The following is an 18,085-nucleotide window of genomic DNA, read 5'->3' as shown; positions in this document are numbered from 1 at the left end:
AAAGTAAATAATATGTTCGATAGACCTGTTGATGACACAGTGACGCAAGCTCTTGACCTCTCGTCATCTGTCTTCTAATCCCGTCCTGTCTGATCTCCAGGAGGGTCCACATCTCTTCTGTGACACTGGAGCATTTGAAGGGCTCCTATAAGGTGGAGCCTGGAGACGGGCAGAGCCGAGACTCCTACCTGAAAGAACATGGTGTGGTCACCTTCCTGGTCATCAACCCCAAGGTCAGATACTATCACTTACAGAGTTCTATACAGTCACATACAGTCAGACAGCACTGGTGAAAAGGTTGCTCTGGGAACATGTGAAGTTATAATGGTGATTCTATGTTGACTAGTGGTGGCAAAGTCTTTCCCTATGCCTAAGCCTTGGAAAAAACATTACTGTCACATCACAGATGTAATATAAATGACCATCTATCTCTTAATTTGCTCATTTTACATTTTTTGAATGTGTTACTTTGTAGTGTGAGACAATTATTCAACTTCTGAAGCTAGATACACTGTTTAAAAACCCAGTGGATTTGCTGAAAAATGTCTATTTTTCTTAGTTCATGAAAAGCTGAAGTTTTCGAGATGCAGCACAACAAATACTCTCACTCCGTATTATCCTGTATATTTGATCATCAGTGATCCAGGTTGAATATGCACATGCAGTAGCTGCCAGTTTGCCGCAGCGGTAGCCGCTTATGTGTGTTTTGGGTCATGATGATATAATGAGCCTGGATGCAAAAAATATGAGGGTCTATTTTCAGCACCACAGCTTTACAAACATTTCAGTGTGCAGGTCAGGTTTACAGAAAAAAATCCCACGCCATCTCTCCATCCTGCCTGGAGCACCGGAGGCAGCTAAGCAACTCTGATAATGTCAAGTATAGAATCAAATATTATTCGATTTATTCTGATACTGCAAAATAATATTAGCATGTAGTGAACCAATGACAGTATGCTATCAAATGAACAGCACCTCGGCCTCTCTGCTGGGAGTGGATCCCTATTCACTGCTTGAGGTGCTGTGAGACGTAGTGCAGGTCCTCCAGTCAAACCAGGACATAGTGAAAGGCTGTTTAAGGACTTCTCAGAGATCTGCCGAGAACATCTCTATGTAGAATATGTTGCTGGCATCCAGTCTGTGCTCTGCTTTTTGGCTCGGCAAACATGCTTAACAGTCCTCCTCCCTCCTAATCGACCCATCACTTGACTAGGATGCAGCCACCTCTTTAAATATCTGCAGTGAGACCCTCCTCCTTCAGGCATCCTGTCTTCACTCTCTGCTTGCTTCACAGACCAGGGGCACCTCTCTGAAGAATTGAGACCTTTACGCATTCCGGTGCATTCCTCCAAATCCGATCCTTGGGCTCCTTTTCCTCCTCCTCTCGTTTTCATCGTCTGATTGCTCGCCAAAGAGCTTGACCAACGATCGGTAGCTTTCCCTTAAAGTCCGTTTAAACACTCTCTCAGAGTGCAGACGTTCAGCTCAGTGGCAGCAGTTTGCAATGGAAATTTGCAAGAAGAACTTCACCTACCCTTCATAGAGGCTGCTAATCTAAGTGATGGAGCGTGTTTTCTTTGATACTATTGTGCTTATCATCTGTCAGAATGTCAGAAAAAGACATCTTCTGTGCAACAAACCGCGTAGATCACATATTTCAACACTTTATCAGTGCGCGCCACGCTCAAACAATCTATTGTTGTAACTCCGCCAGATGTTGAGTTTTGAGGAAGAGGTTATTTGAGCAATCATACAAACTGCATGTTATCAGCTGTCTGTTTAAAAGCTCTCTCTGTTCACTTCAGTGTATTAGAGCGTTTCATGTCCTCGCATTATTAGAGCGTTTCATGTACTCGCCCTGTTTGCATGTTTTTCAACCGTTTTTTTTTTTTTCAGATTTTCTTTGCTATCCCACTTATCAATGCAGAGTAGCAACACTTGAGCAGAGAGACCTAATTCTCTCTGGCACCATGCAGCCCTACAGTAATAGACTAAACCACCAGTCTTCCGCCTAACCTAAGCCTCTGGGTATGCACACTGTGGTAACTTGTCTTCTTTCAAAATAGCACTTTTATCTTATGGGCGGTCTTTACAAACTATGACAAGCTGCTACTTTGTGGCCTTTATTTACTGTAATGGAGATAGCTTATCAGATATTGGAAAAAGGCTGCGGGTGATCAGTGACATTTTCAAGAAGTCTTTGAGTGGATCAAGGCCAAATATGGAGCATGGGTCACAGGAGGTGTCATCTCTACTGTCACTGTCATTGATTGTCACTGTCAGAGCTGTTCGGTACACCCGCGGGAAATGAACACCGCCATTATTGACAGTGACTGTTTCAGTTCGTATGTGCGTATGCCATGTTTGCTCAGTCACAATATCTACAATAAATCACCAGAGGAATGAAACAAGGTTAGAGGCAGCTGGATCCATGAGATCACTCGTGAGAATCCATCTTGCCAGGCTTCGAGTTTTGGCTGGACCACAGTCATTCAGACCAGTCGCTCTGTGAGGAACTCCAGGCAGCTGTGGGAGGGCGTGGTTTAGATGTTACAACAGCAGGGGTGTTTGTTCAAAATCACCAACGGCGACTCCTGAGGAGGTTAGCGTAGATGCTGCTGTAGCATCAGTTATATCAGAAATGGAAAACGTTCCTTCGCTGAAAGAAGAGCAAAGAACAGAACTGAAGGTTTTTCTAGATAGAAATGTTTTTGCTCTCCTCCCGACCTAACCCTCCCGATAAGAGTCCCATTGCATCATATGGTTCATTAATCTCAGCGGCCGAATTTGGGCTCTGATAGATGGTGGATCATCCAATCACATGCCAAGTATTTTTTGAAAGTGCCTGCCCTTTTCCAAACAGTTTCCATGGACGACTTCCCAGATGGTTCTGTGTAACAAACTATCTGGTGCATCAGGTTTTACCCGCCCAGCTTTGGCATAAATGATGGAAAAGGATAAAGACTTCTGACTGCTCTATGGCGCGGTGCAGGACAGTGTTTCTGTCAGCAGTAAAGTGGTGTGGTGTTTGTCAGAGAGAAGCACTCAGCATGCATGCCAAAATAATAGGAGAGCTGCATCATTCTCTTAAAGTGGTTTAAGTAGCTCAAAACACTGACAGGCAGGTCACAGATGTCAAGAGCTGTCATTTGACCACCATTCCCCAAGTACCTGGTCCTTTTTACTTCACACCCACCGAGAGTGAGCATGAATTGTTGCTCGGATTGGTCAGACATAAAGGAATAATTATCTTTTGGTCCCAGAAAATGAATTTAGATTGTTTTGAACTCTGGACGATCATTTACAAAAATATCAGTAGCTAGTAGTTTGAAGTGCTGTGAGGATAACTTTTCAGGAGGTACTTTGTAGACAAAATCAAACTCCAGCATTGTGCATCGTGCATTGTTTACTGAAGTTCAGTTCAATGCGCCTCAGTTCACCTGTGGTAATCACAATGGCCATTGTTTCCATGACATTGATTAACACAATGAGAGGAAAATCATTCAAAACTGCAAATTAAAATTGCTAGCTCATTCTGTTCATTCACCTCGCTTCAAAATCACCTGTGTCCTCCTCTGCTCCTGCTGGGTTCCCCAGACGGAGAGGCACAGCCCTCTGCTGGGCGTGCGCTCTCGTCCTTCTCTGGACGGCGGGAAGATGAGGGCGTCTGTCAGAATGACCCGATACCTGGAGTCCTGGGGCGCCGCCAAGCCCTTCGCCAACCTCCACCATCGAGACAGCATGACCACAGACAACGGCAAGATCAACACGACTGTGAGTGCGATTCAGTCCTCCCTCGCTTTGATGCAAATAATCAGTTATTATTGTGGATGAATGGTGCGATTCCTGTTTCAGGACGTTCCGATGGGGCAGTACCACATCCAGAGACGAGAGAGGTGAGCTAGGAGCGGTGCTGCGACACATGTAATCCCTCTGCCTCCACAGCACTTCATCACTTTCATTCTGTGTCTCACGTTTAAGGCTGTCCTCCCCTCCCTTCCATCCCAGGTCCAAATCTCAACGGAGGAGGTTTGAGGAGGAACTCAATGAGCGAATGATTCGCACTATCGACGGCATCAACTCGCAGAAGTAAGCGCCACGTCTGCCGCACACCCAATCTCTGCGTCTGTTGCAGCAGCTGGGATGCTGATGACGAATTTGCTCATTCCTTTTGACATACTCAACTGAAAACTGTATAAATATGATATATTTAATGTTTTGATTCTTGTAAATATACGCTTATTCTGAATTTGATGCCAGCAACAGGTTTCAAACAAGGGCTCTGTGTTTCCTGAATCTGTCTGCTCGATTGTGTCTCCAGACAGTGGCTGAAGTCTGAGGACATCCAGAGGATCTCATTGTTCTTCCACAACAAAGGTCTGGAGAAAGAGGTAGGCGAGTGCATACAAACCACCAGCCTGCTTTGTTCACTGGGGAGACGAATCAATGCGACTGTATAGTTGTCAGAAACAGAAGCCATTAAGGAGGCTGTACAACCTTATAGGACACAGATTGTCCACTGTGTATTCCACACTACAACTTTGTCCTCTTTCATTCTTCACGTCTTAGCATGTGTTGCTGCTGCTGTTAAGTATCTCCGAATGTACCCAATTTTCCAGCTTTTGGCCTATTCAGTTTTCAATTTCAATTCAATTACCTTCTTATCTTCTCTCAACAGTACAGATCCACAACATTACCAGCCTTCAAGTACTACGTCACCTGCGCCTGCCTCATATTCTGCTGCATATTCATAGTGCAGGTCCTCGTCTTGCCCAAGTAAGTCTGCGCCCTTCCACAGGATTTACACTCGTAGCGTCAGCAAACTCCAGCTGCGGCGGCAGGTTGATGTGAAAAAGCCGTTTGACGCCAGCTGTCTCATCAACAGGGACCGCGCTGAAATGAAAGAGGCAGGGGGCCAAAAGGCAGAATGCTAAAAAGCAGATCGAGATGAAAGGGCACCGTGTCTGGTAGTGATTGTACATCAGGTGAATCAAAGTGTGTCGTCTCTTTAAGGGCGAGGAGAGAAATTCATGGTCATGCTAATTTACTGCCTCAGGGAGCCAGAGGTGTAATTCAGCATGTGAGAGGCCATTGATTGTCTAATTCACCTCTCTCTCTCGCTCTCTCTCACACTCTTTATCTTTGCTGTGGTTTTCGCAGCATCGCTCTGCACTTTTAAATGTGATATCATCTGTTTTATGGCAAGGGTCCTTAAATCAGCCATACTGTGTTTCTCTTTAGAGAAAATAATCATGAGCATAACTGCATTATGAAACACAAGCCACAGTTATGCTTACTTAATGTAAATGGATTGCAGGTCTGAGGTAGAATGCATTAGAATCTCCATTGCACGTATTGCCCTGGATAACACTGCAGAGGACCGAGAGGTGCCAAGAGGGTTTGGAATAACGTCAGTGTGTGTGTGTGTGTGTGTGTGTGTGTGTGTGTGTGTGTGTGTGTGTTTTTTGCAGAACTGCTGTGCTGGGGATCTCCTTCGGCCTGGCATTCCTGCTGTTGGCTTTGATCCTGCTGCTTTGCTTTGCTGGTCACATTCTGGTGGGTTTCCATGGATTTATTAGAGATCACACACACACACACACACACACACACACACACACACACACATACACACAGTTGCATGCACACACACTCACCAAATCTGTGTTTGAGACAAAAATACAGAGTACCTTTTCATTTTCTTAAAAATTCTATACACGACACACTCATTTTTCTCTCTTCTGAACACTTCATAAGGTTTGCTGTTGAATTGCCTGTGACCTAATAACTTAGCCATCAAAATATATGTATTCCCATTGTGCAGACAATTGCCATTCAACAAAAAAACATACATGTTGATATATGTCATATGATATATGTTATATATAGATAAGAAACTATAAATGGTAAAACTAATTTATTTGCCTTAAAAACACATCTAAATTCATTCAGAATCTCTACAGAAAGCATCATGTAGTGTCTGACGTTTAATAATCCACTACATTGTTTTATGTAGTCTCTACAAAGCTCCCAATTTGTTCTTTAACAACTGTGGAAATTATGGAGCCAGTAAGTAAGCAGCTCACTAGATACCCTCTGGACATGTTACAGTCTCTACTATCACAAGGTATTAAAAAAAATCTATAAATTATTTGGCTATTAAGTTTTATTTCAACCTGAAACTTTCTGTGAAAAAGAAAAAAAATAAATGTTGCATTATCTAATTTTTGCATTGCCCATCTTATCATTAAAGTGTTTTGTTTTTCTACCTTCATTTGTATTCTCTGGATTTTGACATTTGATCATTTATTGGTGCGGATACTATCTCAGCTGTTTGACATTTGGCTCCCATTTCCGAATTGTTGTTAAAGCCTGTGGCTTTAGTATAAAGCCTGTTGTTGTACATTGTGAATGTGATGCCTCCCAAGGGCCCACGACCAAAACGTTTCACAGTGTGGTAATCTGGCCTTTCCTGTCTTTCACATGGATTCATTTTCCTGTGCTTGTTTACAAGCACTGAGTTCAACTTCAAAACTACAAAAAGCTCCATCAGTCACTTGTGAAGTGATCTGTTGCCAATGTACAAGCAGGCGATGCAATAAGTAGAACCATATATCTGTAATTAATTGATTAATTGACAGAAGAAGATTCTATGTAAAAAAAAATGTAGTATGAGTTATCATATCAGAGTTAATACTTCTATCTACTCCAGATTCTTTAAACACACAAGCACAACCTTTTAACTCCAAGGATACAGGATAAAGTTGTAATTGGTTCTCCTATAACGGCTACACAACTCAACAATGACTTGTCTCATAGGAGCCCTGCAGCCATTCTATACAAGGTTCATATGAGCTGATCTACCTTTTATTCTCCGTCATCCATCAATTCACTGCTGCCGTTTGTTTAGTGGAGGGATGGCTGTTATTTACTGGCTGCCACAGCTTCCTGTCACAAGTGTTTTATGGACAATCAATAACTGATTTCTTCCCTTAGAGCCCATTTTCTTCCATCTTGCTCCTCAAGAGAGTATCATCACCCAGTAAGTGGGTCACTTCTGATGAATGAGGATTTCAATAAAGTTGGGTCTGTTCTGACCTCTAATGAGACGCCAGGCCTAACATGCTCTGCAAGCTACAGTATGTGTGCTTTTAAGCTCCAGGCACCTGCTGGGTTTGTGTAAATGTTTATTAATGAGGCATATTACAGTTAAAGGATGCGCTCTGTTCATCTGTGAAAGAGTTTATCGACATCAAACACGTTGTTTGAAAAATGTTTTTTTCAAGTCTAATGAGTTAAGTTATCGCTAAGAATAAAACAGACCCAATCTGAGATATATGATAATGTTTCAGCTAAACATAATTCACTTCTGCAGTTGACTTTGAATGAAGCACCTGCATGTTTTGCATGTACGCTGCAGTCACATAAGAGACCATCATGTCTCCAGAGGAGTATTATTTTCAGTAGTCTGAGCAGAAAGAGCTGCTCCCTCTGTCCACCTGCTCCCATCATTCCTTCTGTTTCTTTGCATCCTCAGCAGGGAAGGAAGGGCTCCTTCTGCTCTCTTAACTGGTTCCCCACTTCATCCCGCATCATCGTCACCAATAATCCCTGGCTGCGATTGGTCCTCACCATGACGACCACTGCTCTCATACTGGTGATGGCTGTCTTCAATATGGTGAGAAACCGGTTACAGGTTAAGATGTCGTGGACGCGGTTGGTCCACGGATGTTCAAGGTGATTGTGGAACGGTATGTCCTGACAGTAGCTGGAGCGATACAGTGGAAATAATATTATTTTGGATCATTTCGGTCACACTGGGGAGCAGGTGTAGAAGCACCTTTAAAATGGCATTTAAACCTCCTGAGATCCTGAGAGGGACATGCATGTTTCTAATATTACAGCACCATGAGATTGCTTTGGGTAAATGTATGTTTAACTCATTGCTCGTCTGATTATGACACTTGTGTCACATTTGTCCCCTATACTGCTTGTCAGCTCTCTTTCAGTAAGTGAGTAGTTTATGTATTACATGCACGCACACTCATGGACTGGGTAACGTGCATGAAAGACCACACCAGTAAACTCTATAAACATTTCACCTGATACGCCAGATGGTTTGTTAGACAGAACCATCTGGGAAGTCATGCAAACTGCTTGGAAAAGGGCAGGCACTTTCAAAAAATACTTGGCAGGTGGATGACCCATCTGTCTATCACATCTATCACGGGCTAGCTTCAACCAATTAGGTTAACAAAGCACCTGTGTAACTTCAAGCCTGGCAAGATGGATTCTCAGCTCATGCAATCTTGCGTGATCTCGTATGATCTTGTGTGGTCTTGCAAATTTAGCTGCCTCTCTTTGTAATAAACAATCAGAAGTAAAAAAAAAACTCTAAACTTTGTTGCTGCTCTCAGCTACATCCAGCTCTGCTTATCTCCCCACATGATCAGAGATCGGTAAACTCAGTAACTTTACATCTTTACATTGCGGACATAATGCAAATGAGTTCTGCTGCAGTGACAGATCAGTGGTGGGTCAAACTGTTTGCTCTTTGTTTTGTTTGCTAGTTCTTTGTGGAGGATCCTGGAGGATTCATGGAGGACGTCCTGGCAACTACTCCACCTGTGAATCTAAGTAATGACAGCGTGTGGGACAACCAGGAAGAAAACACAGGACAAACCAAGTTCTATCTGCCAGTGAGTGCAACAGGGCGAGGTCAAAAAAACATGAGCTGGAAAGAGGGTGAATAGCTACTCATATGTCATATATGGGAATAGGTCACATGGCGGATGTGGTTAAGTCAAATCAACCAGTATCCAGAAAACAGCTTAAATGAGTCAAACAAACATTGCCTGTATCTACACTTATATGATATTTGTGCTAACATTCAGGGAAATTCTCTTTTTTAACTTTAAATAGACATATTTTTTCTCACATGTTGGTGTGAACACAGAACTGAGACCCGCTGCCAGGCATTGGGTGAAGCAACATCGCTCACTGCTCACTGTTACACAGCTGTGTCTCTTTACCATAAAATAAAACTATTTCAAAGAGATAGCCATGCAGCTGTGTTTTTTTCCAGTTTTACAAGGAAACTTTTGTTTACCCGATCTGTTACGCCAATAATATAGTTTCACGCCAAGCAAGAAAAAAGGTCACTAGAGAGAAACCCAGACAGTCATCAGGTTGTCAGATATATAGGGGATTTCTTAAAGCACAAAGCCTTCATTCATTGTCCTGTTTATTCTGACAACCCGGATTCCAAAAGTTGGGAACGCCATGTAAAAGCATTAATAAAAGCAGAATGCTAATCATTTCTCCTCCTGCAATCCCAAAAATGTTCTTGTCCTCACAAATGTTGGTAAAAACAAAATCTGCGTCCATATGAAAATGCAAAAACACAACTAAAGCACTGCGCAGCATGCGGTGATATAACCCTAAACCTAAAGCCATCTAGGCCAATCAGAAGCCCGAAAAAAAGCTATTACCAGTAGGCTACCTGCAGCTAGAGGTCCGATCAGGTCTTGTCCAAAGCCAGCGACGTTGGCGGGGTCTGTGTCGTGGGAGTGTTGGATTATGTAACCGTGACCTTGCGGTGCGTTCTAACGCCTCTGTTCCTCAATAAAAGTGGAGGAGTAGCTGTATTTCCGTGTAAACATGCAAAAAATCCCGTTAGCAAGGTTAGCACCAGCACTGTTTTGGCCTCGTCCACCACTGCGCAAAATCGCAGCCCAAACGCATGGAAAAAGCAATGTGTTGAAAAATAACCATGTACGTGTGACCAAGGAATCAATCATGCCTTTTACCAACCTGTGGAACGTTCCACAGATTAACAGGTTGTTGTTGCTCTTGTCCCAACTTGTTTGAAACACGTTGCTGCATCAAATTCAATATAAGCAGAATCAATGAAGCTGATTTCAGTATATTGTCTTTGTTGTGTACTGTACTTTCAATTGAGTATACGTCAAAAAGCATTAGCAAATGATCACATTCGGTTTTATTTATGTTGCATCCCAACTAGTCTGAAATCAGGGTTGTACTAAACGTCGTCATACAGAATCATCATGCTGTATCTTACATAAACTAAAGGTGCTGTTGTATAAGAATATTGACAAATTCTCACGGCTGTATGCAATCTCTGGTTCTGTTCTTGCATCTTAACTACACAGTATGCTGCCTGATTCACCACGGTTAGAGCAGCACTTACTGAAAGCATATTACACTGCACAGAGCTGCATTTCCTTTGTCTTTTCTCTCTTTTTTTAGCTTGATACATGTATTATGTGCGACACAAATCTCAGGAAGAGCCCACACATCAGGGTGCACAGTGCTTCACTGCTGCACAAACGTTTTTTGGCCGCCATGCTTCTGACTCTCTCTTTCTGTCTCCAGTATTTCATCTACTGCTGTATACTTGGCCTGGTGTCGTGCTCAGTGTTCCTGAGGATCAACTATGAACTGAAGATGGTGGTGATGCTGGTTGCCGTGGTGATCTACAACATCATCATCCTCCAGACACACGCCTCCCTGCTGGATGGATTTAGCAAAGCGCTCTACCCCACCGATACGCTCGATAGGTACTTGCACACTAAACTCCTCTCTACTCTAAGCAGTAACGAAACAATTATTAGTCCCTCTTTAGGCCGAAGCAGTGTGTTTGAAACCCTCCGCCCCCCCCTGACCCTGCAGCCTGCTCGAGCGCAGCAGAGCCCATTAAAATGACTCACGAGAGCAGACCCCGGTCTTGAGGGAAAGACTATTGCTGGTTGCAGTATCCCATATGACTGTCGCTCAAGTGTAACCCGCTGAGGAGGGCGATGAGTGGCAGAATGAGACACGGCACTCTGTGTTGATGGACCTCAATTCATTTGACTGACAGCTGGAGTCTCGATGCAGAGAAACACCATTATGCAAAAAGTTTTCAGAGCGCTAACAAAGATTGGTGAAGTTTCCACCTCTCATAATTCTCTCTTTATTCCTCTTTCTCACCCTGGCTTTATTAGCAAGAAGAGTATGATGCTGTTGTCATAACCAAAGCACCAGAACATACTAGAATATTATGCAGTATTAAATGAAAAGGAAAATGGATCACTTTTGTTTATTGAGTTTGGTGAAGTGGCTTTACATGGGTCCATCCTCTAATGTGCACCAGTAAAGGGAAGCTGACACATGCCAACCTGTGATCTACTTGAACGGTGCAACATTAAGAAAAATAAGTGATTTTATTAGCAGAATCTTATAGGTTTTAAATGAGATTCTTTCAACACTCTTTATAATTGTAATGGTCCGTTTACTGTGCAGGCACGTCAATAACCAGAGACAGGTAACTATGAAAGTATCTAAAAGACCATACCAGTGATTTTTCTTGTTTATGTCCATTTCCAAATCATAATTACTACACATCATGGCTGATCATTTTTCCATAGAATTATTTTTAAACAGTTTTGAACACATTTTTCCTAAAATCAAAATCTAAAATTTTTTGGTCTAAGTAACCTTTCAGTGATGGGATTGATTCTGCAGTCATTTGGCAAGAGGAAAGCTGTATGTTACTGGTTGTGTTGTGTATTAAAAGGACTGAAGGAACTATAATCTGTCAGCTATAACCCTCAAGAATGAAGTCAAGTCATTCTGAGGCATAAAAACCTTTGAGGTGACAAAGATGCTGCAACATTTCTTACTCTGATCTGATTTTTCATGAGACTTTGACACCAGACGATCAACACTGTGATAATTGTATTCTGTGTGCGTGTGTGTGTGTGTGTGTGCAGACCAGGAGTGCTGAAGGATCTGAAGACGATGGGCTCTGTTTCTCTTTTCATCTTCTTCATCACTCTGCTGGTATTAGCCAGGCAGGTCAGTAGTCTTCTTAAACTGCCCTCCACAGTGACGTTTAATTATAGCCTGTTTTCAGTGTTAGCTCTGACTTCACCGTTCACTACAGCTGTACCCATTTTATTAAGCCATTCAGCACTGTCACAGAAACTTGTTTTATTGAGCAGTCTCTGCATGAGGATGGATTTTTTTCTTCTTCACTCCTCTCCACAACGAAATTTGGAAGCAGGTGACGCTGCGTTCAAGGATTTGGCTCAATGTGCTCACAGACCAAAATACCTGTTCAAATGAACATTTTTCTGCCTGCCTGCCTCCTCACTTCTTCTGGAAGCTGGGCTCAGCTGACACAGATTCTGTGTGCTATTTGGTGTGTTATCTTTTTTGGGGTACTATCTGTCAGCTCTGACCCCAAAGCAGATGTTCTGGACAGAAAGACTCCCCCAAGAGGCTCTGAACACGAAACTGGGGCTCCCCTGAGAGCCGCGGTTGGTCCAAACAGCTCCATGTGTTGTTCTGATTCTGGGTCACCATCACCAGAAGGGAGGGGAGCGTTTGTTTTGGAAACACAGCTTTGCTGTGGTAAACTCTTTGTTACTGTCATATCTCATTCCAGGCTGAGCTCTTATCAAGGTCTTTCAGGATTAATTGGGTTCATCTTTCTGGATGCTGTTTGGGTAGAAATTGGTGCGTTTAAAATGCTTCATCAATTATCATCAAAGTAATTCTGGACACGTTGTCGCAAGAGGCGTCATCCGCGGCCCTTGACGCAGATACGTGCATCTGTGCCGGATATGAGGGCACAAGGTCTAGGAGCGTCCATTCCACATCCTGCTATTAACAAATTTGGCTTGCAAAAATGTTTGTGGTCGACCCAGATTAGCCTATTTCTAACCGTTTAGTAAAAGGGAGGAGAAAGCAGGTAAGGGGAACGAAGGCATTTGAAATTCATCTCCCAAGAACAGATGCACGATGGGGCGAAGCTCATTTACAGGCGTGTTAGCCAGCCAGTGAGCTTTGTTTCCTCTGGCCTACTTTCTCGACTCCTTGAGGTGCTGGAGTCCCTCTCTCCACGGGAAGGGCTCAAACTGTACATACACACATCTATATATATACACAAATGGTTCATACTAACTATCCTTAGAGGGCTGGAAGTCTTTCTCTTTCAGCCTCAGGCTATAGACACTATAGCACAAGAGCAGTGTGGGCCTACACTGTTGGTTCCATCTAAATTGGCACCATACTTAAATCTCAAGGGGGAAAGCAGTCAGTGCACACATACATCATGCACACCGCTAACCGCTAACTACACACATGATATATATCTCACAGGAGGCTGAAAACGCTCCCATACACACACAAACTGCAGGCTGAAGGGGCCAGACCACAGGCAGGCTGAAGCATTCAAATATATACGAGCATAATGATGATGTGTTCAGGGGACGACATCTGATGCAGCGCACACTCCTGGGATGCAGATATAAAACTCCTTCAAGCATTAATAACCAAAACATTGAAAAAAAGAAGCAGTGGCTATCTTTTATGCAAAACACTCCTGCCTGCTTACTATTTCCTTGAGCAGTGACAGCGGAGCTTCTCGCATTGCTTCATTGTTGTTTTATTGGCATTAATTTTCTATGAATACCAAGCGAGCCCTTTAGTTTCAGATGGTTATGATTTCCCTCAAATCCTGTACGGTTTCCATTTAGTGGCAATGATTAGAACTGAATGCGGGCAGGCTATCTCTAAGAAACGCTCTCATATCATGGACAAATATCTGTAGCTGGAGGACGTCTGTATAGGAGGCTGACTCAGATACGTTTGTGGTGTCTCCGCTCAGTCCTAATCTAGTGCATCTCCAGTTCAAATCAAGTATCAGCTGCTCAGTCGCTTTTCTCGATTTTGGTGTAGGCTTCTCCTGTGGCCTGTAGCTTTGGAGCAGAGTGCTGGGTGTGAATGACGCAGGTGTCTCTTTACTCTGTGTCCTCCTGTAACAGAATGAATATTACTGTAGGTTGGACTTCCTGTGGAGGGACAAGTTCAAGAGGGAGTGTGAGGAGATCGAGACCATGGAGAACCTCAACCGGGTCCTGCTGGAGAATGTTTTACCCGCTCACGTCGCCGAACACTTCCTGGGACGCAACTGGAAAAATGAGGTGAATTCCCATGAAACGATGGCAGTTTTACTATACTTATATTGATGTTGAGTCATATAACCCCTTGGAATGCAGCAGTATATCATTTTTCCATGTTGTCTTTTTTGGACTGATTTAACAAACAAGATACATGAGTTTTTAGACCTTTGGACAGAACCAGGCTAGCTGTTTCCCTCTGTCTCCAGTCTTTGTGCTAAGCTAAGCTAAATGCCTGCTGTGGTGTTGACCTTCTCATTTAAATGGAGGAAACATGACACAAGGTTCATTTAATTATCATTCTACAACACAGGGTTGTTCAACGGAGCGCGGGCTGTAGTCTCTTCATGCTACTCGCAAAACAAAAATGACCAAAATGAATGAATAGATAATAAATCATACGTATAAAATGAAGTATTATTTATGGTGCAGCGCGGAGGATGAGCTGACGAATCTCACAGTCTGAGGAAAAAAGCTGTGAGAAGAAAACAGTGTATTTAAATGAATCTGTACACTCTGCATGTGCTGTTAATTCACATCTTTTGTCAGCATATTCTTTCGTTTTCTCACCTGTTATGTGTTCCCTTTCGGTATAATTTAATAAACATTCCCTCTTCACTGCTGTTGCTTGCCGTCCGTGCATACATGCTGGAACTGATGTAGCCTGCTTGCCTAACATACTTTTCCTACATGCTTCTTTAATTCATTCCAGATCTGTGCCCTCTGTACCCTCATTGCTTCTATTCTTACATCCGTCTTGCTCTGTCTTTCCCGTGATGAATGCCGTTACTATTTTGCTGCTGCAGTGACCCAGTGTCCTCACAGGGATGATAAAAGTTTCATTTTATTTATTTAAAGAGTCAGCGTCATTGTTCCGTATTAGGCATTCAGCCCATAGATCTTCCTCCTGTGGCCGAGGCTCATTGAAACCAACGCACCGTTCGTCTTTAACCTCCCCTCGCCGGCACTCCATTAGTACAACACATCCAGCTGTTATCTTCCTCTTGCTTGCAGGACCTTTATCATCAGTCATACGAGTCGGTGTGTGTGATGTTCGCCTCCATCCCAGACTTCAAAGAGTTTTATACTGAGTCCGATGTCAATAAGGAAGGACTGGAGTGCCTCCGTCTCCTCAACGAGATCATAGCAGACTTTGATGAGGTAAACTCCCCTCACACTGATAATCCCAGCTCTCTGACAATGTGCTTTTTTTTGCAAAGCAGCCACACATGCTCTAATGCTGCAGGCAAATGTGCCAGTATGTCCTTCTCCTGTGCATGTCAGGTGACGCACTGCATTCTCCATGTGTCCCCAGCTGCTGTCCAAACCTAAGTTCAGCGGAGTGGAGAAGATAAAGACCATCGGTAGCACCTACATGGCTGCAACTGGACTCAATGTGACGCCGGGACCAGAGTGCGCACAGGCACGCTTTCACACACATGCGCTCGTTTTTACGCACGTGCACACACAGACACATGACCTCGACGCGCCCGGGCGGCCATGCTGGATACAAAGCGACCCGCTGATTGTGAGGTCAAAGCCCCCACTGTCCAGCTTTCATCAGAGCTCATGTTTGATAATCGACGAGCAGGCGAGGAACAACAGGCCTTTTCACCTCGTTTCAGAGCGCTGGAACTGTTTTTGGCAGCCTGAGCTCATCTTCAATCAGCTTGTCATTTTTCATTTATGGTCACAAAACCGGATGAAGCTGAGGCATCAAAGTATTTATTGCTGCCCAAATACATTTGGGGGCTTTGTGTGGGTTTCTCCTTAAAATGCGCTGCACATAACGTTCACATGTCAGTTATTCATTACTACACTCGTGTGAATGCATCAGCGGAAGCAAATGAGACCATCACACAGACATGTGACTGCACATTGTTTCTAAAAAGATGTGCCATTGATTGGTGGGACATCAGCTCAATTGGCTAAGCCCCGCCCCCTTAGTTGCCGTTGCTAAGCCTGCCAAGCTAACATCAAAGCACAGAGTGATTTTCGGTTTCTCATTCTAGTCTTTCATTTTGATGAGCTGATTTATTAGCTAAAGCTACATTTAGCTAATTAATGCTAACTGGTAAAGCGACACAGAGGTTGGACTTCTGTTTTACTTTTTATATTCAGTGTGCATCACTGTCATCGGAGGCAAGGGTTTTATGAGTTTGGGAAACGTAACACTCTCATGTAACGAGTTTGGCTGAGGTTCCTCAAGTGTAAACTTGATCAAATTCAATAACAGAGCTGCTAACATTAGCCGATAGCATCTGGCTCCCACACAATGAATGTGTCTTTGCTGGCTTTGGCTCTGTGAAGGTGATTACAAAAATACACCACCCTCCAAACTCGTAAAAAGAGAAAACTTGATTGAAGCTGCAACAGGATGCACGTTTTAATTCCACAGACACAAGCAATGATAATAATTCCACTGCACGAAATTGAGATTGCCTGCATGGTGATCAAGGTCTAATGTGTTTACAGTCATCCCCAGTTCTGACTGTTAATTTGACAATGACATACTGAGGTCTAAACACGGGCCGGGCGGCACCTTGAACTTCTTTTCTCCCCCTCTGCCTTCCCCTCAGGAACATGACAGACAGTACATGCACATTGGCACCATGGTGGAGTTTGCCTTTGCTCTTGTGGGGAAGCTAGATGTCATCAACAAACACTCCTTCAACGACTTCAGACTCAGGATTGGTGAGAGAACATTTCTTGACAGCGTAACTTATGAGCATAGAACTCAAAGCTGATGATATGAGTTATTCTAAAGAATCAGCCATGTCATTTTTTTTCTAGGGATAAACCACGGGCCAGTGATCGCAGGGGTTATCGGGGCCCAGAAACCTCAGTATGACATCTGGGGAAACAGTGTGAATGTGGCCAGTAGGATGGAGACCACTGGGGTGCTGGGTAAAATACAGGTGGGAAGTCTCACAAAAACACCAGTGCACGTCTTCCAGTGTGTTAGTGAACTTCTAGTCATGTTTGTTTCTTTTCATACAGGTAACAGAGGAGACAAGTCATATCTTATCAACACTAGGGTACATGTGTTCATGTCGCGGCATCATCAACGTGAAGGGCAAAGGAGAGCTGAAGACCTACTTTGTTCACACGGAGATGACCCGATCTCTGTCGCAAGGGACCGTGATGCCTTGAGCGTGCCACACTAACCAAACAAATGAGACTTGAGAACACAATCGCACACACAAAGTGGCCGTAGAAGTGATTTGTCATGCTCCGTAACTAAAACCCATCACCAGAAGCCAGCAGTGCAATGGATAGACAAATGTCGAGAAGCAGTTTTGTCCTTAGCAACACAATGTAGAGCAGGGCCGAGGCGCGCCGCCACAGTCCTTCAACGCTGCACATCGGATGGTTTTCACATCTCAAGTGTAACAAGGACTTTGCTCAGAGGAGTCTCTTCACTGTCTAAAGGAGTGCCTGACTAAAGAGCGGTTTCCTAAATTAGTGCAGCTCTCAAGGACCGCAGTCATCCGTCTGTACAATAGTAGTGGCGTGGAGCTAATTAACCACGCCGGTGTTGCAGTGCTTCAGAGCCTTACACTCGAGCAAACTGAGCTGCCTGCCGAGCTGTGCTTTTTTATATCCGCCTGGTTGGGACCGTGAGCCGGTTTGTTCCATTTTATTCTAAATGGATGTTCCAATAGTTCATTGTCATATAGAGCAGTCGACGCCAACAAATCGCTAGTGTGATGGGTAGTTTGCCAAAACCTGTGAATTGTATTTATAGCTTTAGAGCGGCGTTTGTGTCCCACTGAAGAGTAGGTGGACTCGGGCACAGGATTCCAGAGGAGAGTAGAGGTTTCTTTTTTATAATCCATCTGGAACCAAACCAACAGCAATGTGTGTAAATGTTCACTGCCATCCTTTTGTTATTCATTAAACATTTGTATATAAATTGACGTCCCGCGTCTCCGTGTGTTTGCTTTAGCGCTCTCAGCACAAGTGCTTGTCACAGTCTTAACAGTCAAAGGCTTGTTTGAGTACAGACATATTTATTGTAGTCATCAAACAGGTAGTAATACAGGTCTGTATTTTACAGTAGCTCCAGTATAAACACCATCATGAAATGAACATGATACGTTTCTTAAAGCAGCAGTTTG

General features: G+C 43.6%; 1 protein-coding gene across 5 annotated transcripts in view; it reads left to right on the top strand.

Annotated features, from left to right (window-relative positions):
• adcy2b (adenylate cyclase 2b (brain)) overlaps window positions 1-17,884 on the top strand; it is a 41,186-nt gene extending 23,302 nt beyond the window's left edge. For 3 of the 5 annotated variants that reach the window (XM_041955073.1, XM_041955071.1, XM_041955075.1), the window contains 17 exons: window positions 101-233; window positions 3,598-3,774; window positions 3,856-3,896; window positions 3,982-4,089; window positions 4,322-4,391; window positions 4,679-4,776; window positions 5,472-5,556; window positions 7,535-7,675; window positions 8,568-8,696; window positions 10,393-10,577; window positions 11,772-11,856; window positions 13,830-13,988; window positions 14,979-15,125; window positions 15,280-15,387; window positions 16,544-16,658; window positions 16,758-16,882; window positions 16,965-17,884. In XM_041955073.1, the coding sequence (XP_041811007.1) occupies window positions 101-233; window positions 3,598-3,774; window positions 3,856-3,896; window positions 3,982-4,089; window positions 4,322-4,391; window positions 4,679-4,776; window positions 5,472-5,556; window positions 7,535-7,675; window positions 8,568-8,696; window positions 10,393-10,577; window positions 11,772-11,856; window positions 13,830-13,988; window positions 14,979-15,125; window positions 15,280-15,387; window positions 16,544-16,658; window positions 16,758-16,882; window positions 16,965-17,117 (2,059 nt within the window). In that variant the 3' untranslated portion in view covers window positions 17,118-17,884. The remainder of the gene's footprint in view (window positions 1-100; window positions 234-3,597; window positions 3,775-3,855; window positions 3,897-3,981; window positions 4,090-4,321; window positions 4,392-4,678; window positions 4,777-5,471; window positions 5,557-7,534; window positions 7,676-8,567; window positions 8,697-10,392; window positions 10,578-11,771; window positions 11,857-13,829; window positions 13,989-14,978; window positions 15,126-15,279; window positions 15,388-16,543; window positions 16,659-16,757; window positions 16,883-16,964) is intronic. The other 2 variants (XM_041955072.1, XM_041955074.1) reach the window with 2 other exon arrangements.
• Window positions 17,885-18,085: the final 201 nt, after the last annotated feature.

This window comes from Chelmon rostratus, chromosome 16 (assembly GCF_017976325.1).
Source record: "Chelmon rostratus isolate fCheRos1 chromosome 16, fCheRos1.pri, whole genome shotgun sequence".
NCBI classification, from domain to species: Eukaryota; Metazoa; Chordata; class Actinopteri; order Chaetodontiformes; family Chaetodontidae; genus Chelmon; species Chelmon rostratus.
This window is presented reverse-complemented; position numbering and strand designations above follow the sequence as displayed.